Source organism: Globicephala melas, chromosome 13 (assembly GCF_963455315.2).
Source record: "Globicephala melas chromosome 13, mGloMel1.2, whole genome shotgun sequence".
Lineage (NCBI taxonomy): Eukaryota > Metazoa > Chordata > Mammalia > Artiodactyla > Delphinidae > Globicephala > Globicephala melas.
In genome coordinates, this window is record NC_083326.1 from 50,675,541 (window position 1) to 50,703,461 (window position 27,921).

The 27,921-nt window shown below is 46.4% G+C and overlaps 1 protein-coding gene across 4 annotated transcripts in view; it reads right to left on the minus strand.

Annotated features, from left to right (window-relative positions):
* GATA6 (GATA binding protein 6) overlaps window positions 1-26,214 on the minus strand; it is a 30,129-nt gene extending 3,915 nt beyond the window's left edge. For 2 of the 4 annotated variants that reach the window (XM_030842566.3, XM_070046991.1), the window contains exons 1-6: window positions 25,473-25,561; window positions 23,579-24,740; window positions 19,119-19,285; window positions 14,916-15,041; window positions 13,709-13,796; window positions 13,513-13,616 (exon numbers count right to left, since the gene is read on the minus strand). In XM_030842566.3, coding sequence (XP_030698426.1) covers window positions 13,513-13,616; window positions 13,709-13,796; window positions 14,916-15,041; window positions 19,119-19,285; window positions 23,579-24,704 — 1,611 coding nt within the window. In that variant the 5' untranslated portion in view covers window positions 24,705-24,740; window positions 25,473-25,561. Of the gene's footprint in view, window positions 1-13,512; window positions 13,617-13,708; window positions 13,797-14,915; window positions 15,042-19,118; window positions 19,286-23,578; window positions 24,741-25,472; window positions 25,562-26,144 lie in introns of those variants that run through there. The other 2 variants (XM_070046989.1, XM_070046990.1) reach the window with 2 other exon arrangements.
* Between the last annotated feature and the right edge of the window lie 1,707 nt (window positions 26,215-27,921).

Below are 27,921 nucleotides of genomic sequence, written 5' to 3' on the forward strand. Positions count from 1 at the left end.
AGAAACTAGAGTCTGACCTAGAACTTTCTGTGCCTCAGTTTCCTCACCTAGAAAATGGAAATAAAGAGGCACATATGTCAGAAGGTTGCTGCAAAAGAATTAAATTAGTGTATGTAAAGCCCTCGTGAAAGTGTCTGACAATAGTCAAGACTACACACGTATGTGCTATTGACACTATGAGAATTTTGTTACTGTAGTGAAGGAGCGTGGACCTCACTCAATCTCCCCAATGTCAGCCTTCACCAGGCAAGGTGCCGCCATCACTGGGTGGGAGCAGCCCTACGAACTCAGCCAGAGCTAAGTGAAAACCACCACAGCCATGACCTTATTCTAATCATCACTGACGGCTCTGCGCAGAGAGAAAGCAAGGTGCTCCTGCGGCCCTTCAAAAGGCTCATCGGCCCTTTTTCAAATAAGCCGCATTAAAGAGACCTTAATACCCTGAACATTAGTCTTACACCTGAACAACAGTCCCGAAAGCTACTGTTGAAATACCTATTTACTGTCTTCTTTGTTCAGACAAAAACGTTAAGCTATATGGCAGGCAAACCCCAAATTACGTGAGTGATGAGCTCCTGAAAAAAATATCAGCTCATTGGAAATCAAAAGCAACATCTGAGTTTGTCAGAAAAAAATACAAGTACTTGTGCCCAAGGTTTGAGAACCTTATTTTTAAATGGGGATATACTATTTAAACACGGAATGCTGTGATGCACAGCGTTTTTTTCTATGTCAGTCATACCTCAGTAAAAAATAACTTGAAATTTCATGTCACAATACATAATGAGATCATCACGATGAGATCAGATGGGATGGATAACGCCAGCCCCCTCATCCCTGGCTGGCGGGGTTATACCCTGGCGCACACCTTAGAAGGTAGTTAGCAAAGCCATCAAGAACTTTATACCCTACTTAGCTCTGTAATTTCACTTCTGGAAATGGATTACAAGGAAAAAATTCAAAGGGACGGAAAGGCTCCCCACAGGAAGACATCCATTGCAGGGTTACTTATAATAGTGGAAACCATGGAAATAATCTAATGTCTCATAATATAAGGATGGTCTGGGAACGAAGGGATACCTGCTTAATGAATTATTATGCAAGTATTAAAAATAATAAGATCATGTAACAAAATGGAAAAAATCCTGTAATGCAATGTTAAGTGAAAAACAGCAGGATAGAAATTCTAGGTCATAATTACAACTTACCCATGTGCATGCAAATGTATTTCAAGAGAACCCAGAGTGGGGTGGGAGACTGGGGACCACCTGGGAGGGCCCAACCAGTTAGCCATGTATACCTTCCTTCTGAATATTTTAATTGAGTGGCTTACTGCCGTCTAACTCTGGGGGAGAGGAACAGAAACATGAGGCACCAGTACTTGAGAGCCAGCCTGGACAGTCATAAAGCAGCATGAAAAACAGGGGGGAATCAGAGTGGAGGGAGGATCAGATGGGCCCCCATGCACCCCTGAGGTCACCTCTGAGCCACCTGGCATAGGCTGGAACCCAGCCAGCCATGCACGTGTGCAACACAGTTCCAGGTACGTGAAAACCCCAAACACAGTACACAGATGGGTGCAACAGTATAACCTGAGGTCTTGAAATGGGCATTCTAACAGCAGAAGACGACTAGAATTAGCACAACTCTCCTTAAGAAACCTGGCTTGTCACATTGTCATCTTAAGTGCCTTCCCTTCACTGGCGATATTCACGAGCTACCTCTCAAGAATCAGTTCAATCTGGGGGGAAAAAATTATTAGGACCCTGGACCCAGTACACACACACACACACACACACACACACACACACCCCAATATAAATGCCAATTGGTTAAGGTTTTCCCACGTCTACTTAAATCCCTGAAAGGATCAGATCGCAGACATCTCAACACGGCCAGAGCAGGCACGTCACTAACCCTAAACCAGCCTAATCCCCCGAAAGTTCCTGAACAACAGTAGAGGAGAGTGCGCCGGACGCCCACAGCCGAGCCATCCTTCCTTCTTTGGGAGGCAGCTCCGCCGGGCGAGGTCCTGCCTCTTTCTCTGATCAAAGTGCAAGACGAGGGTGGAGCAGAAATCTGTTCTGTGTTATCACTCCCAGCTTATCGGCCTCCACCCTCCCACTGACGACTGAAAATCGGGGCACTTCCTGTTGAAAGAATGTGTTATCAGCCCCGACCCAGGCCGGGCTTAGCACTGCAAGCAGGCCCGGTCAGGTGGGGGACCCGCAGCCACTGGCCGGACGCCCCCCTCCTAAAGGAATAAATGACTTCAGGGACACGTCGCGGCTGCAGACCTGGACGTGGAAAATCTCCACTGGCCCGTGAGGCAGCACAGTGATCTTTGGATCACCCAGATGGTTTTGCTGTGAAAATAAGCCTTCGCTCATTTTCGGACACGTATCTAGATGTCAAGGGTTTCTGACTTGCTGAGCTCCTCTAGCCGATGCCCAGCAGTGTCTGGCTCACAGTGGGCTCGCCAGCCATGAGCCTTGTCACGTCCCATTACAGGCAGGCCCAGAGACAGCCTCCCATAATATCCACGAAGCAGCTCTGGAAAGTGACACGTCAGAGCAGAGGGAACCCTTAAAGGACACAGTCTTTACAGAAGAATTACAGAGGCTCTCTGGCTTGTGAATTATAAACAGGAATTTCATTTTTGAGGAAGAAAACCAAAAAGGAGTCCGCTGGGGTGTGCTCTGTCTGCCTGCCATGCTTTAACCTCTCCTAACGCTGCCTCACAATCTGGAGAGACAAACCTTGGCACCCCCGGCAGGCTGGGGGGGGCGTGATCATTCCCAGAGCACAGGATTTTGAAGACGATCACACTGCCTCCTCAGTTTGGATTCGGGCTGTCAGCTTCCACGGCCTCTGGTCTGTCCTTCCTACACATCTAAGCAAGTTGTGGTTACAGCTTTTCCTTGTGTGAGGGGAAGCCAGCCACCCCTCACTGCCAAAGCTTTCTTCTCTGCTTTCGTCACCTCTAGGTTAGACTCTGTGGTGTTTGATGGCATCCTTCCTCAAAAGAAAAATTAAAAACTCTGTCTAAGTTCCTAACAAAGGAGAAACACTTTCAGATAAACCTTAACTTCCACTCTAAAAACCAAGGTCATTTCAGTTTGGATGGAGGGAACAGGACCAGACACAAAAGTGCCCCAATAGTTGAGGAGGTAACGCTAGGAAGATACACAAACACACATGGGTTCTGTCTCCACCAGGACACGTGAAAACCATCAATCACAACAAAACCCTCTAAGTCTCCCACAAGGGCTCAAGAAAGCTCAAGAAGGGGGAGAGTCACGGTCACCTCAGCCGATGACCCAACTCAGTGTTTAGCAGAATCGTTTATTTTTTTGTAATTTAGCAAACAAATTCCTTACTGAGGAGAGCTCACTGGCTGTCCCCTTGACCCCTTGTGCCCCTTCTGGGCCTGAGCTGGCAGGGTTATATCCATAGCCAGGATGCTTCTCTTTTCAAGGAGGGAAAGAATTATTCTACACACACTCTACTCCGGACAAAGGAGCAAACTGTTTTATGCATCTGTACATACACACAGCAAGCATGTTGTGATAAAGAAAGGCATGGCCCCAAGTTTATAAGTACTCTGGGATTATCAGCAAAACACTGATGTACAAATAGAAATTGCAAGAAGAAGGGTTTGTCCCGCAACTTGAAGTCACTGGCCTACTAAAGAAAAAGTTTATCTTTGGAAATGAATCAACATGGACGGCTTTATTCTAGTCAAATTCCGTGGTGAAAGATCCAGAGGTGAGATTTAAAACCTGATGGATTAGGATCTTATTAAAGACGGGCTTTTTAGGAGCTCAGATGAGCATCTTCCTCTGGCCATATCTACTAGACAAAGCAGACCACGGTCCGGGCACCAAGCAGCATTTACAAGAAGGCATTATGAAAGTGCTAAGAATCATAACGAGTGAAAAATTGTTGCTATCAGGGAGATAAAAGTATTTAAACATGGTTCCTTTGTGAACACAATAGCTTTACATCTCTAAATTCACCCCATGAAGAAAGGGAATGACATTTATGTCTAATGTCTTGGGATGGAAAAAATTCCATGCAAATAAAGCACATCGCTATTAACTTCCAAGGTCATATTTAAATAGTGCTATTCTTCTTGAGCTTCAAAGTGGTCTGCAGGCATCTCCCACTTATGCTACACTACACTCCTAAGGACCAGATGGTAGGAATTACTCTTCCCCTTTAGGAGAAGGAGGAAAACCTTGGCAGTTTGCTATAGTCACACACAGAGCTGGAGCTAGCGCTTGGTTGCCTGACTGCTTCCTTCCAGCTGCTAATCCGTGAACCCCCAGGATAAACTTCAGACCATATTCAGGCTTCATCATGAATCAAGCGACTAAACATAAGGAGAGCTCTAAATTAAAAGTATTTCGCGTTTAATAGGATAAAAATATGATTCTGGAGCGTGTGCACCAGCTCTGGTGAAACCATGCCATGCTAACAACCAGCAAAAGGGGCAGTACACCAAGTAAATTATCATTTAAATATCATCAGAGGGCTTCCCTGGTGGCGCAGTGGTTGAGAGTCCGCCTGCCGATGCAGGGATGCAGGGGACACGGGTTCGTGCCCCGGTCCGGGAAGATCCCACATGCCGTGGACAGGCTGGGCCCGTGAGCCATGGCCGCTGAGCCTGCGCGTCCGGAGCCTGTGCTCCGCAACGGGAGAGGCCACAACAGTGAGGGGCCCGTGTACCGCAAAAAAATAAAAATAAATAAATAAATATCATCAGATAATGACTTGGAATTGTTCACTCAAAAGACTCCAACATGACATTGAAATCAATACCTGTTATTTGTTCAAAGCTTTCTTAAAATCTGAGGTCAATAAAATAATTTCTTTTTGCTCTGGCTCACAAACTCTTCTGAGTACTGGCCCTGATACGATAGGTAGCTGCATCACGAATGATCACATATGTCAACACCTATCTTTGGAGGTACTTTTTTTAATTATTAAAGTTTCAGCGAAAATTAACAAATAGGTCTAAACACAGAGTTAACAGATTGTATTTAATTCATATCCATTAGATCTTCATATTGCTAGTAACTCTTTTGGCAGACACCCATGAAATGCATAATAAATTACTTTTTGTTCCAGTAAAGGAATTCATTTTCTTCGAAGATTCATTTAGCAATAACATTTCAGAGTATCCTAAGCCAGCTTTCTTAAATTTGGCCGTGTTTTCCGTAACATTATTTCATGTTTTGTGACAATTTTTGTATATTCTTATAGAGGCAGGGGGGAAAAAGAAATTACAAGGCATCTGTAATCCGCAAAGAAAAGTTGTGCTCTGAGATGAAGCCTTCTAACTTGAGGCCATATGAAAAGGCAGCCCACACTTATTCTTTACCTAGTATTCTGGCTTTCAGATTGTGATATTGAGTCAGTTATTAAACAAACCACAGTCCTGTGATAAATTGGGTGGACATATATGGTATAAACTATTTAAAGAGCAATACAGTTTTACTGTTTCCTAATATACATACAGGGACATTGTCATATTAATGTAGTAAGTGTATTTCTAATCACCATCCTCTCCATGACACGCGCACGCGCACACGCACACAAGAAAAAAAAAAAAAGAGGGAAGTCTAGAAAAGGCCTTCAGATCAAAGTGAAAGTATGCAAACTCCACATGCTTTCACATTCCCTGCCAGGGTGACGTGTGACTTTCACGGCGAAGGCCAATGTGGTCAGACAGGAACGTGAGTGAATTATTAGAAGGGTCTGTGAAAGAAGAAAAGAAAGGGAGCCTGGCACGTAAGGAGCGTGAAGATAAAATGCCAACAAAATATTTATGTTCATGGCTAGCAGCAAGTGGCGAGTGGGATATTAATAACTGTGATGACTGCCAACTCCCTGGGAGAGGTGGGAGACATCGGCTCCAGCCCCGGCTGCAACGCGGGCTTGTCTTATGACCTTACGGAGTCACTCCGGATCCTGGTTTATAAATGAGGCAATAATAATACCTAAGTGCAACTCTCTCGCCGACCCTCGTGGGAGATTAATGCCTTTTTAACTCTTTTTATTCATTTAGAAAAAAGTATCTTGGACTATAAACTCTGGGGGGGAAATGGACACTTGCCTCTTAAGAAATGCTTTTTTAATGATTTTGTAAAAATTAAATTGAAGGCAATTTGGACATTCTAAAAGTTCCAACTCACTTGGCACTCACTGTGTATGGGTTTAAATCACACCATCAGAAGGATTTTAATACCGCGCTCTTAAAGTATTTCATATTTTAAGGGAGACTTTTTACCATCACATGCACGTCAACAACAGTCAATTTTACTACTTATTATTTTTCCTATTACCCAACTAACAAAGTCTTAGAATTATAATACATTTTATTGATAAGTACAATGTTTCACAAGAAAATGTATACAATGTGCCTTGTGTATTTGGTCATGAGAAAATCACTTCTCTAGTGCTATTTTCCTAGCTGTACTTGATGCTGAAGTTATAACCAAAATTAGTCAGCTTTCTTTAAGAACATGGTATTTCTTCTCTCTAAAGGCTTCAGCCTATTGCATATTAATCCAGCATGCCACAGGAGTAAGAACACTGACTCTGCCTCGGCCAGACCTGCATCCGAACCCAAGCCCTGCCTCTTAACCTGATACATAACCTTGGGGCTATTACTGGGTCTCACTCCCCCACATGGAACATGTAAATAAAAACACTTCATTTGTACAGTGATAATTGGGAATAAAAGAGAAAGGGTACATAAAACATCTGGCACTTAAAAGGTACTTGACAGAAGCTAGTTTCCTGCCTTCCTACATCCACAATCTTATGAGAAAGTACAAGAGAGGAAACTCCCCCAAAGCAACCGAACGGTAATTAATCCACTAAGCCCTGGCTCTCAAGTATCCTAAAGGCAAGCGTGGAACATTCAAGGTTAAGAGTTAAGCAGGGGGACTTCCCTGGTAGCGCAGTGGTTAGGAATCCGCCTGACAATGCAGGGGACACAGGTTTGAGCCCTGGTCCGGGAAGATCTCACATGCCGCGGAGCAACTGGGCCCCGTGCGCCACAACTACTGATCCTGCGCTCTAGAGCCCGTGAGCCACAACTTCTGAGCCCACGTGCCCCAACTACTGAAGCCCATGCACCTAGAGCCCGTGCTCCACGAGAGAAGCCCGCGCACCGCAACGAAGAGTAGCCCCCACTCGCCGCAACTAGAGAAAACCCGCATTCAGCAACGAAGACCCAATACAGCCAAAAATAAATAAATAAGTAAATAAATAAATGTATTTTAAAAAAAAAAAAGAGTTAAGCAAGAACTTTGGTCCCCACTCCAGCAGCCTCTTGAATCTTCTCTTCTTCACACTCAAGTTACCCTGCGTGAAAGCAACTCATACTGTATGCAGGTCCTTCATGAACGTTCCTTTCAAGTATTTAACTACTACAGAAATAGTTAATAACAATAGAAGCTATTATTTTGTGACCAATCATAGTGCCAAGTAAATCCAAAGTGATTCAGCTACTCAAAGAAAAAGACAGTGGAATATAAACTTGCTAATAAAGAAATAAGCTACGTGACTCAAGCAATGTTTTCCAATTTTCATCACAGTATGCAAATATTAACATATAAAATAAAATCTATAAAAAGAATATAAAATATTAACCTGCCAAGTACCTAACCTTTCTTCAGAAGGCCTTATAAAGACATCCAGATATCCCAACAAATGTCAGTCCCTAAATCACTGCCCCTCAGCTACGGAGCACTTAAGCACTTAACTCTTTCAAACCACTTCTAGCATGAGATTTAGCACCATGCAGCTCAGAGGTATTACTTCTGACAAGGTCATTGAATAAAGCTATTACCTAGGACTGACTGCAGTAGGGAAATGGGTCCCGCTAGGCACAGTGCATCCCAGAAGGATAAATGAGGCAGGAATGAAGATACCTATTCAACACGGAGAAACTGACCAAACATGGGCAAGGCCCATCCAAAGGCAGAGAACCAGCCAGAGAGGAATCTGAGATGTGGTCCTTGTCTGAGTATAAGGATGCCTGCCTCTCTCTCTGTGGAAGCTGTCACCAACAACAAACCACAAAGTGAGGAAATGAATTACACTTAGACACACCATCCTTAACACATCTCCATTTGGAAGGGTCACCTGGCAGCTACCCTGAAACCATCTTGCCCCAAGTAGTCCCTCAGGTCAGGACACGTCACCAGCTCCAAGGAGGTAGTTTTCCTTATTAACTGTGAAAGGAAAAGCTGCTTGTAAAATGTACAAACAGGCATACTAACATTTGTTTACATCAATTATCTAAATGCGCCCAGTTAAGGATGTTTTAATTGTTGGAGTATAACAACACATTTTTGGACAGAAACACCACAGTGGGTGTTAGAGAAAGTCCATCGTTTAGAAATGAACATAGTGTGGACCCTGACTTAAAACTGACTTGAAACAGTTTTAAATATCTGCCTTCCACCTAATTTATCCACCTCAGCTCCTGCCTTTGACTTTTTCTAACCTACACTCCAGCCACACTGAATTCCTAAAACTATGTCCCTGAAGCATCATAGTTACCATGTTCTTCTTCCTGGAAACCTCTATCCCGATTTTTCCCCCACAAAAATCCTACACAACTAATTCAAATTTCCTCTCCTCTGAGAAGCCATTTCCCACCCTGCGGTCAGAATTCACGGCTCCCTACTTTCGACTCCCAACTGTGTTGCTCATTTAAAACACTTTCAAATCTGACCAGCAGGAAGATCTGTCTATACACACGTGTCCCCACCACGACCACCACGTTACCAACAATCTGATATCCAGGACCTTGTTTTACTACACTGAAAACAGGGCGTCCCGTAGCACAATGCTTCTTAAATGGAACAATGACCGTAAGGCAAGGGCTAGTCAGATAGAGTTCATCTCCATTTATTTCCACATTATATGTTTAATGATGACTTCAACATTATATTTGCAGTTTTAATATAAACTTAAGTAGGCTTTAATTTTTGTTAAATAATTATCTACAGAACTACTTGTAGGCAGACAAAATATATTCAGTGATTTTTTTATCCTCAGCCATTGTCTTATTACTCACTTTATCAAATTAATCCTTCCTGTCCCAAAGAAAATTAAGAGATAACTTTATAAATTGGGGGATGAGTTATAAAGTTTTTGTATATTATAGTTACATACATATATACAATATACATATGCATTTTATATATGTAAAGTATCCTCCAGTTTTACAAATTTTTAGTTACAAGTCCTAAGAGGGATAGAATGTATAGAGACTACTTATTAAATCTTATTTGGGAATTGCTGAGATAGAATGTTACCATATTTGCCTCCTAATAACAACAAACGTAAAACATAACTCAGTCAATAAATGGAATTCAATGAAAAATTTAAATATTCTTACAATCCACAGAGACTCTAAATGCCAAAGAAAATCTGATGTCTGTTTAGGTCACTAAATAAACATTTTTCAGTAAATCTAGAAGATTTAGATAAAGAAGATTTCAGACTGAATGAAAAACAGAACATGTGGAGGAAATTTATCTTTAAGTTCAAAACTCACAAAATTAATCAACTGCATCAAAAATTAAGTTCAACACATTTCTTAACAAACATAAAGAATTCCATACAAGAAACTGATTACAAAATTCTGATAGGACTTCCCTGGTGGGTCCAGTGGTTAGGACTCTGCACTCTGAACGCAGGGGATCACGGGTTCGACCCCTGGTCGGGGAAGATCCCACATGCCACATGGCAAGGCCCCCGAAAAATAAATAATTAAAAAAAAATTTTAAATACAGAGAAAATAAGGAAAAGAAAAATGAAAAATAATAAGGTCTAATGAATAGTAAATATCATATAAATGAAAGCAAATAAATCATTTATTGCAATAATTTAAAAAAAGAACTCCAAAGGAACAAGACAGGGGCTCTTTTAATACCAGGCTGCCCGGCAGCAGCAACGGGTCTTCCTGTTCTCATACAGGAGACAAACTGCCCTCCCTTCACCTCCAAAACTTACACACCACACCTGCACAGCCTGCAACAGAGAAACTGAGTCATAAGGGAGCAGGTCAGCAGCCTGATGACTATCAGAAGAAACGAGACAGAGGTCTAGTTAAAACACAAAGGAGCAACACGTACATAAAGGTAAGACATGCCACAAAGTCAACAAAATGAGGCTTCAGAGCAGTGCAAAAATGATTTTCGTGTGCTCCAGCCAGGCTTGCTCAGGTGCCAGGTCACGATAGCACCACCACTGAATATGCCCACATGCAGGGACATCAGAACTAAAAAGAAGTCCTCTAGGAATGCCTCCTGGTGATCTCCTACAGCTGACTTCTCAGAGGGGAATTAAAACAGCAAGTCTGATACAGTCTCTGTGCTTTAAATCACAGTCATTAAGGAAAGGTGGAGGAGCGGGTATGTTGCCACTTGTATCTCTAAGTAGAGCGTGTGGCCCCTTTCCTTGTTCCACTGGGAGTATGCCTACGATTGTCCTTTGTTTTGTAGCTTGGCTGTCCCTATTAAATGAGGACAACCCTGCAGGACTGATTTCCACCCCGTCAGTCACAGGGGCCGCTGGAGATCCACGGGGCAGACCCATCATCACTGGAGGTTTTAAACGCCAAGCCGAAGAAGGACCCAACCTTGCTGTGTGGATATAATAACATCCCCCTCACCTACAGCGCTCACAAAATCCTATAAAGCAGTCATTCACAACGCCAGCTGCCCTCCAACGTGATAAACTGGGACCAAAATGGGAAAATGTCACTTCTTTGTCAACACAGACGCCTTTCACAAATGCTTCTGCCAGTTGCTCACAGATAACGGCTCCAGCAGGCTCTTCACAGCACCGCCGCTGCCACGCTAGCCACACGCACAAAGAACCAGCCGGCCCAGGAGGGTCTGAAAAGTGTCCAGGGACCAACGGACACACACTGGCACTCCTGGGGAAACCACTGAGTCTGCTACAATTATCCTTGGAGGGGACAGTTTCCCAAGGCAGCCAGTCGGGTAGCTTTTGCCGGGTAGTCAACACCCACATCAGGAAGGCACCGATGCTGGGAGACTCCGTGATGGGCTGGCCATCCGGAGAAAACCCACGAGCCCAGTGCCAGCCCAGGCCAGGAAGGGCGGGTCCCTGGAGGGAGGAGGGGATGATGGGCAATCCTCCCCCCCAACGCCCCCCACCCTCCCCTCCCCCGCCAAGCCCTGACCTCACCCCACCAGCTTTGGGAAAAGCTGTCAGGAAGCACTTCTGAGGCCACCTGGGCTCAGAGAACTGCCCACCCCCGGGTCTGCAACTCACACCGCTGGTTCCCACAGAGGCTGCCCGGGCTCCGGGAGTGATGGGGAGAGTGCAGCAAAAGACCTTGTAAGGAACTGCTCTCCAACTCCCCCAATCTCTAAAGTACTTTTTAAAATATTTTTTTTAATACTAAAATTGCTTTGCATCCTGGCCTCTGGTAGAAGACTGAGGCTTCCATCTGACGGCACTGGCCGACGAGCCGCCCCTGGCATGCTGGGTCCCAAGTGAGAGACAGATGCAGGGACACCAAAGCTGCCCTGGGACTAGCTGCTGGACTCCCGAGGTCCTTCTTCCAGACAAGTCCGGGCCTGACCCTGTCACTGCCTTTGCACTGTTCCTCCCCTGGAGGGCAAAATTGATTGGACTTGCAAATAGCCAATTTTGAAATTTTACATCACAAAACCACAAGGGCAAAACAGACTCCGCCCACTAAGGTTCCAAAGCCCATTGTTGGGCAAAAATCTCTATTTCTGTGCCATTTATCATTCAAATTTAGCTTTTGCCATGCTAAGCTTGGACTGTAGCACCAACAAAAGTGAGTTGGAGCTGGCAGCAATCCACTTTTTAGCCAGGAGAGACAGATACTGAGGCTGAAACCCTAGCTGATCCCTCAACGCTTTAGAAAACCAGAACATCTTTTCTCCTGATTTAAGCCGCATAATTGCTTCTGAGGACTTAGGGCACAATAAAGGATATTTTAAAATAATATTGACCTTTTCATTTCCTCACAACTTCTATTTACCACTTTAGACCCTTGAAGTTACGTCTTACCCTCCTGTAAAAAAAAGTCATTCACCAGAGTTCACCTTTATAAAGTCTAGAAACGTTCTTTGAGAATATGTGTCTGCAACAAACAAAAACAGCAGAAAGGCTTTTTCCCTTTGGAAACTCTGAACAAACTTCTTGTTCATTAACGAAAAAGAGTCCAAAAGAGTTTGAATTGGAGGAGTCAAAGAAAAATATCAAATATACCTTTAAGCAGTTAACAACTTTTTTAAAATTTTTGTTTGTTTAAGCCAGTAAAAATACCAGCTCAGTGGTTCCTGGTTCAAAGACAACTCAAGGGCAGTAGTTTCAATTTCACCTGTGGCGACTGTTCAAAAACACAAATTTCCAAGCCCCACCCCCAGAGACGCTGACTCAGAAAATCCAGGGTGGAGCCCAGGAATCTGTAGTATTTCAAAGTACCCCAAATAAAGCAAAATTAAATGTAGAAAAGAATTACTAAGTAGGAATTTTAATGCTAATGTTTCGTCCTAAACCAGTCTCTGTAATCCTCACCCGGGGCTGTGAAATGCTGCCGCACAGGTCGGGCCCTGGATCTCTGAGGACCAGGGTGCGGCCCGGTCATTTTTAAAGGGCATTCCAGGTAAATTTGGGAAACACTAGGGTGGGAAAGTGCTCTTCATTTGAGAAAAACTGAGTTTCAATTACAGCTTTACTGAAACGAAGTCTGTGATCTTCACAAAGACCCAGGCACCCTTGTCCTCAGGGGCGCGAAATCACACACAAACCGAACTGCTCACAGGCTGATCACCAGGCTGAAATAAGCCTGGGTACAATCAAGGTGCATTAGAAGACGGCGAGGCTGCCCAGCCCAGCAGAGGACTGTTAGGTGAAGATCAGCGAATACAGCAGCACATCACATGACTCATCGTGATGAGCTTTGCTCTGGGTAGATGATTTTTTTTTTTTTAATGTAAAGAAGGAAGAAAAGAAAGAAGGCTGGAGTTGATAAGACAAGCAAAAGCAATTTAAATGCCATGGGCACTGGGATATATAAAACCACTGAGCTGGTACTTTTCCTGATCTACATTAGAAATACATAATACATGTATATACATTTCTACTGTACACACATGTACATATATATATAAACTCAGATAAAAACCTGGAAATAAAACAATTTAAAGCACTTCAAAACTTCTTGCCTTTACTTGGGTTAATTTAACCATAAAAAAATGATGTGGATCTTAATTAAGAGGTTTGTAAAGTACTTAAGTTTGTCATTTTGTTGACATTTAAATGTAATTTCCTCTAAAAACTATTCTTAGGTATCAGCTAACAAAACTGAACTGTTGGTTTAGATTATTGTACTACCAGATAAGATAAAATTTGAGATAATTTACCGGGAGAGCAACCGACTAGCTTAGAAGGAGTCTATACTGTTTTAACACTTACCCCTGAGGCTGTCGGTTGTGTCGTAGGGGAAGTATTTTTGCTGCAGTCATCTGAGTTAGAAGAGGTGGAAGTTGGAGTCATGGGAACAGAAGTATTGCTATTACCTGCAACAGTCAAAATTAACCTCATAAATATACATATACTCTGCTAAGTTTGGCAAATACCTGACAGTCAAATAGTATTTTGTTATATTTACCGGAGCAAGCTTTTGACTTATTTATGTTCTTAGGTTTTCGTTTCCTCGTTTGAATTCCCTCTTTTTTCATAGCAAGCGGTCGAGGCACCTAAAAATTGTTCACATAGGCCATGAGTTTAATAAATATTATATTGAAGAAAAACCAAACTAACTAAAGACCCAACCTCAGTACTGAAAGGCCTCATTTAAAAGAACTTGGCATAAAGCCAATCCAATTTTTACATACACTTCGAACTGCATAAAGACTACACTTTCCCCATCAAATGCAGAGATTCCTCCAGAAAAAAAAATAGGGAGGGTGATTTGCCAGGGAGAACTTACTCCTTCAACTTAATGTTTATTGTTTTAAACAACTTCAATTACAGAGTAAAACCACTGAATACATTCAGTGTAAAAACACTGAATACATACAAGAAAAATAAATATTTTTATTTCAAAGAGATCATGTATTCTTCTCCCTAGATATACCAAGGAAAATTTTCTTTTTAAAATTGACACATATCTTGCGCTATCCTTAAAATGTAGAATCTAACTATAGCTATCAAATATAGCTATTTCTCTTTTGTATAAATGTATTTGATTGCATTCACATTTTTTAAGCTATAAACTAGTTAGTGTGAATTTCTAGTTGGTTCCATGCTTTTTTTTCTTTTTAAGTGTACAGTTTTTTAACATATACACACTACTATATACAAAATAGATAACCAACAAGGACCTACTGTATAGCACAGGGAACTATACTCAATATTTTGTAATAACCTATGAGGGAAAAGAATCTGAAAAAGAATACATATATATTATACATATATAATATATATACTATACACACACATATGTATCACTGTGTTGTACACCTGAAACTAACAAGAACATTATAAATCAACTATACTTTGACTTTACAGCTTTTTTTTTAAAGCTTACTACCATCTTATCAATTCTAAAACACACTTCCCCACTTTTTAGTATTTCTAAAATTGGGATGTCTTACTATGGATTTGTGTGACAGTTTAATTGGCAGTATTTTTTGTTTCTTACTAGTAAGATAAAGGTTTCCATTATAATTAACAGGACCCTCGAGTCACAGAAGTACATATAGAAAATCAGATTTTTCACTTTTATGCCCTCTCCTTTGCTGATTTTTTTAACTGAAACTATGTACAAACAAGACACTGAACATGTATACACATGAGCAGAGTAGGTGGCGCACCCCATGGAGTTTCATGTAGAGTCCACAAGCATTGCACACAGGTTCACCCTCGGCGTTTCTGCGCCACAAAGTGGTGGTTGTGGTGTGACAGTTGGCACAGGACAATCCAAGCCGGCGGGAGGAAGGCTAAAAAGCAGCACAAGAATGAAAGTGTACAGATATGTGATTTTTATGCATACGTTACATACATCAATGTATCACGTCCCTGCCATCAACAAGCATGTACCTGGTTATTATAAATAAGAGGTCCCTTGAGAAAAAAACCTTGACGTGTAATTAGGTTGACCTTCCTGGACCAAAGTGTGCTCCATCCAATACATAAGACTGATTTGCTCCAGCCCATTAGCATAGATTAAAGCAGTCACAATGCTGGCCAATGCCTGCACTCACTGTTGTCAGACGGCTGAGACACAAGAGTAAAGAAATGAGTTTTTCTGTGCCCACTCCTCTGGAATTCTGCTCGCACAAGGGAAACCAAGCTTCCTGGACAAGAAATGTTTTCTATCTGTGTGTATTGTCAGAGGCTCTGGCAGACCTGGTCCCAAATGAGGAAACTGTTCATTGAGGAGAAACTTCTAGATTTTTTTCTCTTTTTAAAAGATGTTCTAGGGGACTTCCCTGGTGGCACGGTGGTTAAGAATCCGCCTGCCAGTGCAGGGGACACGGGTTCAAGCCCCGGTCCGGGAAGATCTCACATGCCGTGGAGCAACTAAGCCCGTGTGCCACAGCTACTGAGCCTGCGCTCTAGAGCCCACGAGCCACAGCTACTGAAACCTGCGTGCCTAGAGCCCGTGCTCCGCAACAAGAGAAGCCGTTGCAATGAGAAGCCCGTGCTCCGCAACGAAGAGTAGCCCCCGCTCACCACAACTAGAGAAAGCCCGACTGCAGCAACAAAGACCCAATGCAGCCAAAAATAAATAAATAAAATAAATAAATTTATTTAAAAAAAAAAAAGAAATGCAGTCACAAACCACCTGCCAACATGTTAAGTGGCTTTGGGGAGTCTCTGCTTCACCTGAAAACTGAGATATCGATCTATTTCTCAGATATGTGCAGAGGAATAAACCAGAAACTGCAGAAGGGCCTATATATATTCACAGAAATGGATTTTCGAAAATGTACACAAATTTTGGAAAAAAATATATTTTAATACATCTCATTAATTATCATGATTGCCTATTGCGTGAATTTTTGTATTAACCATTTTACAAAGGATTAGCAAATTTTACAACATTGTGTTAGTGCTGGCATTGTCTTATATATGGTGATGCTGCTATATTTTATTTAGCCTGTCAATATAGTACTCAACTTTTGTTCATACAAAGGGTTAAATTTATCAGAAGAGGGCAACAGTCTGTCACTCTGATTTCTCTGTTCCCTTTATACCCATAACATCCTTATATGGAATTTATTTCCTCTAAATTATTATGTGTGAATTATAAAGAGGGACTATTTAAGCTAGTATAAGTTCCTGCCTAGAATGACAAAAATCTAAGTTTGTTTTTAAATTACCTAGATAGGCAACTAAAACCCTCCTGTGATTTCAGTTAAACAAACAAAAAAAAAGCTATGGGGAAAATCCAGGGACCAAAGCAAGCTGAAAGACACAGAATTAGGGAAGTTGGTAACGATGATTAATTTAAGAAAAGAAGTTATAAAGAATGGACAACAAAAACACAGACTGAGCATTCACTGAATATTCAGACTAAAAAGACAGAGAGTTCCAAAATCTTCATTGGCAAATTTAAAAGTTAAAATTGTACTTTGCTTTTATAACTCACATCCTGTTGTATTGCTGTAGCATACTCTTTACAGACAAGTTGTAAAACCAAAGAGACACTGGGAAGCCTTTTAGTACTGCCACCTTTTTAAGAAATCAGTGCTAAGAAAGAATCAATTTGACTTTTGGTTGAAATGAATATGTTTGGCTAACAGAACTGTTTGGGAAATTGCTTTTAAAATGATGAAAACATAAAATCTTACACATCAGGGCTTTTTTTTTTCTTTATGGTTAAAATAAAATAATTTCCCAGAAGAGCACTCCTTTCTCTTCATAAATGTGAAATCAGTAAACTAGGGACAGGAAGTTTCATTTTATAAACAGGTCATTTATGACAGTTTCCAGTGGAATTTGGAGCCAATGTGAGGCGAACTTGTTATCAGAATTTGCCATTATAACAAAGAACTTTATGACTGTGAACTGCAGATCATAAGTGAAGCCAGTCCCCATAAACATGTGAAATGAAGGTGAGTGGGTTATAAAAGTTCCTGTAACAAGTGATCTCAGCTATAGTCATCACTGACAAGGAATTCAAGTTACACCATAAATCTCTTATTTTGCAATGTATTACAAGTTCAAATTCAGTGATTGGTTCTGTACTGCTAGCTAAACAAACTTGGGTTCAACATTCTGAGAACTAACTAGATCCAGCAAAACAATAAATAAGAAGCCCACAAGGAGAACTAATTGATAGACACACCCTTCAATTGGTATCATTTATAACACATTTACCAAGCACATTGGCTGACCTTGGTCACTGCCAAGACACCTGCTACACAGAAGGAAAACTCATAGATTCAGAGATGTTAAAAACTGGGTTTTTTTTTCCTGTTAACAGTTATTTTTACTGGTAAGTGCACAAAACTAATGCCGCCATCTAAATATGGATGTTACTAGATCAAATTTAAAATGCCACTAGAACCTAAATTCTGCCAGTTTTTTTGCTCAATCTTGAGAAAATGTTACCTTCTGGACTCAGCTCAATGCGCCTTTCCAAAAAAATAATAATCAGTTTCATTGTTCATACATTGGCTAATACATGAAAACAAGGAACTTCCTTGGAATATTTTCCGGCAGTACTTTTTCTTTTTAAATATGATGCATATAAGAAAAATGAAAACCACAGGGAGTCAGGCACTGAAGTTAAGGATGCCCTTTGAAGAAAAGTTTAAGCTGTGGGAGACTGTAACAAGTTTAAGGCACATACACTCATTAAATTAACCTCGGCCACTTTATTTTAAATGCATTAAAAACAAAACAACCATAAAACTAATTGCTTCTCTTTAAGGTGTCAGACTTACATTGTGATGCAATTTCACTCTAATCTATTTAACACAAACAACATGTGTAGCATTTGTTCCTGCTAATTAGAGTATAACAATTAAATAAATTACTTGGATACTTAAGATGTCTGGCATCTAACTGTAAAATATTTTACTTTAAAAGGTATTAGAGTATGAGTGCTTGGCTAAACAAATGTTAGCCTTACGGTGGGGCTTGTGAAAGCTTTCGTTTATTTTCTCCAATCACTACAGCAGTAAATACCCTTTCCTTCTTAACAACACGCAAGACAATAAGAGATTAATCCCTGAAGAAAATCAGAATTCCCACACTTTAATAGAACATAGTGATATGTGTCGGGATGGTGAAAATCCTCTACTTGCAAAAAACATGCAGACTGCATTTTCTTCTCAAGTTCTATGTAGTTCTCTGAACAGCCACATTTCAAAATAACAAAGGTTAGAGTAAATAAATTTTTCACCCGACTCAAGGACAGTCCAAAAGACGGATGGAATTTGGAGCTAAAACGAGTCTGGCTCCGAGAAGAGGTGGAAGGGGCCCAGAGGTAGAAGGGACAGAGTCAAAGGGGTCCAGGAGGATGAGGCTGTGGGGAGAAAGGGACTGTGGGTTCGCTGTTGTCATATCCATTTGAGGGGGCATGTTACAAAGAATCATGCTTTTTTTCAAGAATAAACTCCAAACCAGACCAAAGAGTCCACAGTGAAAATAAAAATCTCCTTCCTTCACCTGACCTGGGGCTTTAGCCTCAGTTTTTCTCCCTGAAGGTTACTAACATTACTCATTCCTTGTATCTCCTTCCAAAACTATTTCACTGCATTTACAAGTACATCTAGAGATTTGTAAATATAGGGAGTTTGGGTACTTTTAAAAGATGGTAGCACACTACACCATTATTTTTTTTTTTTTCCATTTAAGGACGTCACTCTCCTTTCAGGACCTGCGCTCGTGGGCGCTCAAACGACCGGAGAACCGGGCGTACCGCTGGGGCCGGCGCTCGGCCCGCCCCGGGTGGCCCCGCGGGGACAGGTGCGGTCGGGCGGGGCCGGGCGGGGAGACCCAGGCCCCAGGGGAAGAGCGCCGCTTGGGGCCGGGCTGCAGGGGAGGGCGGCGCTCGCACTCACCACGCGCTTCTGCGGCTTGATGAGGGGCCGGCTGAGGCCGTTCATCTTGCTGTAGAGGCCGCAGGCGTTGCACAAGTAGTGGCCGGTGCCGTCCCGCCGCCACAGTGGCGTCTGGATGGAGCCGCAGTTCACGCACTCGCGGCTCTCAGGCAGGTCCTCCAGCAGGTCTGCGGGGACGAGAAGCCGGTGAGGTCCCGCCCGCCCGCCGGTCCGTCCGTCCGTCTCCGCAGGCCTCCCCGACACCCCAGCACCCCGATCCGCAGTGCCGGCCTTCCCCACCGGGCTTTCTGCTCGGCGGCCCGGCCGGGAGCCGGCTGTTGATGTCATCGCGATCGACCTGTTGACCAACACTTTGTCCAATATTTCTGCACCCCTGGGCGCACCCAGTGCAAACCCCAGGGCAGTCGGAGACAGAGCTGGAAGCCCGGCCCGAATCATCTGCCTCCTGTCTCCAAGGACCTCAGAGTTGAGCCGGGGGGAGGTTGGTTTGGGTCCTCTGACCCCTTCTTTCCGGCTGTTCCCAAGCTTTTTAAAACTGAAATCCATCATAATTACAATATACCACTTGCCAAACCCCAGCAAGTCTTGCAATATTAACAATGATCACTGACTCCTGCCCTAACCCACAAATATCCCCGGACAAAGTGAGGCTGTCTTCTTTACTTCTATCTCAAGTTAACTTTTTGAAGGTATTTGCTGTATCTACTACTCTTCCTTTTCCTCAGTAAAAAATAGACAAGTGAAATTAGAAATACTGTTCTTGGGCACTTTTGTCAATTAATTAGAAATTACTCAGGTCTCCTCAGGGGGCGGGGAAAGCACTAAAAGATTAATAAACACAGAGATAAATGTTAAGCTCGATTTTCATGCCACAAAGACCAAATACTAAAATATTATGATTTCAAAGTGCGTCTTATTGCTTCAATCTACAAAACGTCTACAAATGGTTGATGTTTTACCAATTCAGAAAATTACTCGGACTGTCCCAATGCTAAATAAATTTTTTCCTATTTTCCTGCACTAAAATTTCAACTTATGTCATCTATTTAAATTATATGTGTCATTTGGCTACTTGGTTAGTTTTCCGGAGTTCACAATTAACCTAAACCTGCTAATTTACTCTAAAGAAGCCTTTAGAGTAAATGGTTTTAACATTTATTACTTCCCCTTGAATAAGTTAAATATGAATAATTATCTAAAATGAGGTTCTTATCAAGCACTTTTTAAATAGACTTTAAAATATCTCCAGTCTAGAGTTACTTATATTATAGAAAATTTAAATGTTACCATTTGGCTTTCTTTAAGGAGCATTTCTGAATCAATTTTTAAAGTAAATAAACATTACACTTTACAGTTTATTTGAAGAGTATGCTAGCAAGCCTTTCTATTCACGAGCAGTCTCCAGCTTGTGTCTACCATCAACTTTTGTACAGATATTTAAACGGGATTTGGACATACAGAAATCTTTCATTCCATTAATATTATTTACCCTGCAAAACAAGTCTCCTTCCTCCTCAAGAAATACGTTTAAAAGAAACTAGCCTCCCACATAACTCGAGTTCAAAGTTGTCATGGGGATACTGCAACTTAGAACACATCACAAAGATTTATTCTTCTCCGCCCTAAAAGCTACTATTGACTACGGTAATCAGTAAAATGCTCAGGACTTCAAGGACACTGAAGTTAAACAAGGTATTTGTCTTTGTTGTTGACTTTAAAATGTTACCTATCAGAGCCCCTCTCCGTGGAGAATTGGGGCATTCCCTGGAGAACCCAGCCCTACGCCTGGCCTCCTTCTCCCGCGCTGGGAACAATAAAGACTCCCCGGAGAAGACAGTGTGAACGCCCCAGGTAAATCTCTTTAGTCAGCTGAAAACTCAGAGACAAAACGTAAAGTCTACTTTGGATAAATAAAATTTAGGAAGTTTGCTTATTTTTAATTAAGTAAAAGCTACAGCTCCCATTGCGTCCACACTTTTCCCCACTCCTCATTCAGCAGCTGCAATCCTATAACTAAAATAAGAAAAAGCTACTTTTTATAAATCACGAAATCTGATTGTGCTGGAAGCTCTCTCACCATTTCCCCCCAATTCATCCTCTGTCTCCTAACCTGGCTGCTTTGGGTGGCCCTGGACAGTGACAGACTCAGGGGAGAAGGGCAAGGCCAGCGAATGTCATCCCGGGACCGAGAATGGAACCCAGTTCAGCGGCAGCTTGTGAGGGCACTGGCCTCTGGAGACAGAACTCACCCCAAAACTCCCCACCAGCACCAGCACCAGCACCAGGGAGAGGTGAATGGAGCAGGTTCCCAGAGAACAGCCCCCTACTCCACCCCGCACTGTGCAGGTTGAGAAAGCTCAGTGCTCAGGTTTTAGCCCTGCCCATTTGCTCGAAAAAGAGTGCCTCCAAAAATGGTTTGTTTAAAAAAAAAATCAAAGTGGAGAAGCAGAGAATCAGTTAGGAAGCTGGCAGGAGAGGTGCTCTCTAGCATGGGAACACCTGTAATGGACAAGCAAAGTTAGGGTCATTCATCTCCCCCACCCCCAGACTGGCTTATTCTCAGCAGCTTCCTGCCTTCTTTAAAGACTCTTTATGCAAAAGCTGGGTGTTCCCAAACCCCTTTCCTTTTTTTTTTTTTTTTGAAACATGCTCTGAGTCTACACAAGATTTTTCTAACTTTGCAGTGTTCTACCCAGAAAGGGAAAGAATTAGTGAAAGGATAGGCTAAGTTTAGATTGAAAAACTTACAACCTGTCTGTAATTGCACCCTACCACCTCTAAAAGGATTTTTCTCACAAAACCAATTACTTTAAACATCCAAAGCCTTCGATTATGTCTTTTGGACTGCTTCTCTGTCCTGTGTAATGCTGGAAGAGGGCAAAGGGAAACGGAGGTCACGCTAAGGTGCGTCGCCAAGCAGGCAGAGCTGCCCCCTACCCAGCTCACACAACCTTTCGGATTCCCTGCTGGATTCTTGACTGACAGAAACCTCACAGCCTAACCACCACCCCCTTCCATCCTTTGAAGATCCTTCTCCCTGTCTCTCTGCTCCCGGGAGCCAGATGTGGGTCCCTAATGCAGCAGGAAGGGTGACAGGGCTCTGTGGTCTCAAGTCTCCAAACTTCAACAGGGCCCTCCCCACCGCCCCACTCTACACACAGACCATAAAGATGGTCTCCAGGACCAGCTTTGCAAGGAGAGGAGAGGGGATTTTCAGCCCAATGTTACTGAGAGAGCGCAATTCAAATAAGATCCTTCACACCTTCAGGCCACTAGCATTCCCAGGCTGTCTCTGAACACAAGGCTAGCAGTGCCTCACTTGACCCTCACCAATTAGGGTCCCTAAAAGACTTGCTGTCCCTAAGTGAAGGGCTCTCCCGCGAAGCCCAGACCTGGGGCCTGAGAGCACCAGGTAGGGTACCTTAGGCTGATGTGCCTCCTTTGTCTTTGCCACTTCTTGACTCCCACAGCTCCCCTCAAAGAAACAACGGCCAAAAAAAGTCCATTTTTTTTTGTCTTAGGAGACTGTCAGGTTATATCAAACAGGTTAAATACAAAGAGAGACCTCTGAAAGCAAGAAAAAGGACCCAGAAGCTGAGGAAAGAAGCCAACGTGCCTCTGTCAGGCCAGACAACAGTTCACACCCTCCCTTGTCCTTGAAGAGCAGGACAAACACTCTTCAAGATGTGGGGCATTTGCAGGAATTTTGACAATTGTGTTTTCCCAGTTCACTCCAAACTGCCCCCAGACACTGGAATGGAAAGCATGAGTGGGATTGGAAACTGAAAAATTGTTGGCCTGGGTTCCGGAGGAAGAATAGGCGTGAGTGCTCCTGGATCCCTGGTCCCAGCCTGGGGGACGCAGGCGGGAGCAACAGCACGACACCCCGCCGGCCTGCTGATGCCAAGCAAAAGGGCCCCGGCACCAGCCTTCCCTCGGGACAGTCACAAGGCTGACCTCTCTTCTTGCCCTCTCACTGAGGGTCAGGGAGATGCCAACTAGGTCCTTTTCCACCATGGACCTCTTTAAACACTCTCGTTGAGGGAAACACACGCAGCTCCCGACCTTGGGAGAGTTGAATTGGGTGTGACTGTGTTTATTGGAGGAGAGGGTGAATCGTATGCCCAACACGCTCCTAAAGTTACCCTCCAAATGGACTCTCACGCTTCCACCCAGGCAAACTGGAGTCTGCGACCAAGTTCAGGCCCTGTCCGTTTCCTCCTGGGCTCATTTTTTTCCAACTGCCCACTCCAGTCGCTATCCATCAAGTCCCTGGACCTCCTCCCAGACCCTGAGGCATATCTGCGCATCTAGTCTCTCTCGTTCAAAACAGAAGCACCACAACAACGCGGTCAGACTCCGGGCACCCAGACAGGAATGCCCTGGAAACAGGGCCCAAGTCAACTAGCTACTCCACACCCCCTCGCGCCCCGACTCCCATGCCGCGGCGCGACCCTTACCTGCGCTGGGGCCCCGCGGCACAGGGAGCGGGGCTCCGGCGCGGCTCTGCAGGCTGTGAAGCACCGGGGTCTCGAAGGGTCCGGCGGGCCAGGCGGGCGTCAGCGGTGCACCCACGTAGGGCGAGTAGGCGCTCGGGTGGTGGTGGTGATGGTGGTGGTACGTCCCGTTCAGCGGCCGCGCGGCCGACAGCGAGCCATATTGGTGCTCGCGGCCGCCCATGGCCGCCAGACTGCCGCCTCCACCGCTCACGCCGCCCGCGCCCCCGCCGCCGGCCGCCGCGTAGCCCCCCGGGTCCCGAGCCGCGCCGTTGGCCATGGGCGGGCTGGGCGAGTAGGGGAAGCGCGCCGAAACGTGCGCCGCGGCGGAGCTGGCGCTGCCGGGCCCCGCCGCCCCGCCGGCTGGCGCGCCGCCTCCGCTGCCGTACGGGGGACTGTCGGCGGAGGCCTGGGGCCAGCCGGGGTGCGCGCCCGCGCCGCCCGCGTGATTGGCGGGCCCGCCGCCCGCCCCCTGGAGGTACGGCAGGCCGGGCAGCATGGAGCCCACGCGCGTAGTGGGAACGTAGACTGGGGAGCTCGCCGCGGCCGCGGCCGCAGCCGCGGCGGCCGCCGAGTGCACGAAGCCGCCGGGCGCGCCGTCGTAAGCGGCGGGCCCCTGGCTGGAGAGGGCGGCGAGGGTCTGGTACATCTCCTCGGGCTGCTCGGGGGCGAAAGGGCTCAGCTTGGCGCCGCGGCTGGACCACAGCAGCTTGCTGGCGGTCGCGGCCTGGTCGAGGTCAGTGAAGAGCAATAGGTCCTCCCAGCTCGACAGGGCGCCCCCGGGGCCAGAGATCCCCGGCGCCGAAGGTCCGTGGGGAGCCCCGAAGGGATGCGAGGCGTAGGGGCTAAGCAGCAGCGAGCGGGCCGTGGGTCCCGCCGCCGCCTCCGTGTCGAGCTGCGGTGTCCTGCAGTTGCTGGCGCCGCCGGGGCCGCGCTCCCCACCGCGAGAGCAGCAGGAGGAAGAAGAGGAGGAGATGGGGGAAGGCGGCGTAGAGGGCTCCCGCGCTGGAAAGGCTCCGGAGTCGCTGGCGTCCGCAGGCGCGGCCCCGAAGCGCTTCGGCAGGCACCAGCCGCCGTCAGTCAAGGCCATCCACGGTCCGGTGCCCTCCTAGCTGACTTCTAGCTCCTGAGACCGGATGGGGAGGGAGACAGGGTCGGGAGGAGAGATAAAAAAAGGAGTTATCCAAAGCTCAGGCTGCACGACATCTTACCTCCACTCGCCTCCCTGGCTAATGAGATTCCTCAGAGATCCCGTTTCTGCCCCGGGCTCAAGGGGTGGGTAAGAAGAGGGGCAAGGGGCCTGCGCAGCCGCCACAGGATCTTCCCAGGACCCGGATACAAGCTCTCCCTCACCCGCACGGCTCGGGTCCCTTCGCGCTCCCTTCCCACCCCCTCCGCAGCATCCTTCATCAGCGCGAGCGCCAGACCCCAAGGGTGACTGCGAGGCTGGCCAAGGTTTTCCTTCCGCCCCGAAGTGGCTCCCTCCTGGCTGATGGCACACAAAGGAACTTTTTAAGTAGCCGTGCGTGTCGGCGCTGCCTTATCATTCCTCCGTACGGGGGTCGCTCGCCCGGAATGCCTCAATATGAGAGCTGCCCGCGTGAAAATCATTAGCACAGGGAAGGCAACCTGTTCCCGAAAACGAAACCGCCGCGTTCTCCCATACTGGCTTTCCCAGAGCTTCCCGGACTGCGCTGACGAGACAGAACGCGAGCCCCAGAGAGAAATGCAACCCAGCCCTGGAAGGTGGGGCCGCAGGGCGGAGATCGCAGTCTCGGACCTTCGGGACATAGGCAGTTCGGGGTGCGTGCGGGGCCGGAGTCTCCTGCCCAACCCGCGTCCCCGCGGCGCCGCACACCTTAAGACACCGCTCGCCTCTGCAGCCACCAGCGCGTGCGCTCACGCCGGCCGCGCCACGCCGGCCAGACCACCCCGGCCCACCCCGCGGTCATCCCCAGCCGCGGAAAGGCCAGACCGTTCCGGAATCGGACGTAGCGGGGTGGAGCGGAGCGCAGAGAAAAGGAGGGGGAAATGTAAGGGGGGACGCGAGACCGCCCCGGAGCCGAGGCCACCCCAAAGGGGAGAGCAGGAAGAATGACAGGGAGACAAGGAGGGGGTGGAGGAGGGAGGCGAAATACAGCCGGACTGGCCTTCTCGGGGCTGCTTTTCCAAATCGCCTGGGCTCATCGGAGATAACCATACTAAAATTAATACCCACACACAGACCGGGACTAGATAGCAGGAAAGAAGTCTCTGCCCGCCTGACTGCCGGCTCCCGCCCCTTTGCGCCAAGATAACTCGGAGATAAGGCTGCGCGCAGATAAGCGCTTCGGGGAGAGGAAAAGACACCATAAGTCGGTCCGCGGTGTCCCGGGAACCTGGGTGCCTGCTGGGAGTGGAGAAGGTAGAAACCCTCGGAGCCGATCGCGGCCCGCAGAGGGCCGGAGAGCCGAGGCCGACGGGCCAGCGACGGGTGGGGGGTGCAGAGGAGGAAAGAGGAGAGATCGTGCAAGAGAGGAAGCAGCCGAACCTCGGGTGGGCGCTGCGCATGGAGAACAGCCGTGGCGGAGGGGGCTCCAGAGCGCTGAGAGAGGCCGAGGGCGCCGGCAGGCGAGCGCGAGTCCGGGGTCTGCGCGGTGTTGCTGGTGAATAAAAAGGAGAGAGGAGGCGCCTCTTACAGCTCTGCCGGAAAACTGCAGCCTGCGCTCCTGATTGGACTCACCGAGCCCTAAACAAACAGCGCTCGCCGAAGGGTGCCAGGCTGTGGGTCGGAACTGCGCTCTGCGAGCAGCTGGGCGCTGGAGGTGAAGAGGAGGAGGAAGAGGAGGAGGAGGGAGCTAGGGGAGGAGAGAAAAGAGGGTGGGGAGGAGACGGCGGGCGGCGGGGGGAGGGGAGCGCGCTGCCCGGGCAGACAATGAGCCCCGCGCAGCCTGCGGGTGTGGGCTAAGCCGCGAGCACCGTCCTGGGAGTAGGGGCGAGTCCATCCAGGGGGCGCCGGGGGAGGGGCGGAGGTGGCAGAACGCCTGACCTGGCTGGCGACCCACACCCATTCCTCCTCCCCCAGTTACACGCGCGCTCAAGGGGGCGGGGGGGGGCGGCGGTGGCGCTGGAGGAGTTGACCGTGCACAGCCCCACGCAGCCACCGCAGCGGGAGAGACGCGCCAGCTCCCTGGTCAGCGCGCCCCCCAGAATAAGCGGGGAAAGTGCTTTCCTCCGCTGGCCTTCCCCGCTCCTCCCTGCGCATTAAATGAGCTTTTAGCTCCGCAGTTGTGTGTGACCGACCTTAAACTTTCCCAACCTCTTCTCGAGACCCTGAGGCTCAGGTCGTGGTGGCCGTTGGGGGTCTCGTCTCCTGTGATCTAGGAAAAAAGGAACTCGAGTGCCCAGCTCCCTATCTCTGCCCTGCTTTTTAGAAATGTACTAAATTCCTGGGAAGTTTCGGGAGGTTCACGTCAGCCCTCCCCAGCTAAACTACGGGAACTTTGGGGGTCATGGTGTACGTAAAGGTTAGTCCATGAAGTATGCAGAATGGAAAAGGGTTTCCACGCCGGTCACCCCCGGAGGTGCTCTCCAAGTTTTGGTATCCCGTTTGCTCTGAGCTTTCCCTGGAGAACTTCAGGTAAGTATCAGATAAGTCGTTGGAAAGAGGAGGGGGTCACCTTCCCAGGTCCCAGCGCGAAATACCGTTTCCCCACCCCCATCCTCACATACACACCCCTTCTTCGCTCCCTCCAAATGGTTATCACAACTGTGTACAAACTGATACGGTCCTTAGCCAGCAAAGGGACTGGAAATGAACGTCGCGGGGTTATCAGCGCCGATCTGTCAGCGGGGAGTCGCGCGGCCGCAGGTTCGTCCGCGGCAGGAGCCGTGATATATGTCTCGCTCCCTTTCTCTCACAAAAAGGATTTCTTCCGACAGATGTGACCCCAGAAGACTGTCGAGAGAGAATTTTAACTAGGGCAGGAGCAGTTGTTTTGTGGCAATGGATTTTTACACTTTTTTTTTTTAAGGTAAATCGAAGTAAATGATTTTCTAAAGGTCAGTCTCCCTGAAAGCGTTTGGGCTGTGTGTGTGTGTGTGCGTGCGTGCGTGTGTGTGTGTGTGTGTGTGTGTGTGTATGTTTCCAGTTGGGGAAGAGAGAGGAGCCTGAGCAGAGTTGAGCCGGGGTAGGTAGGGCCATAGTAAAATAGGGTTTCGAGAGATTGTGAGACCTCCTGGCTAAATGTATGTTTCCTCTCTATGTGACTGTGAGCTATGAACCTGTGAATCCTGGGGGACAAGGGGCCAGGGCCTGGCAGAGCGGG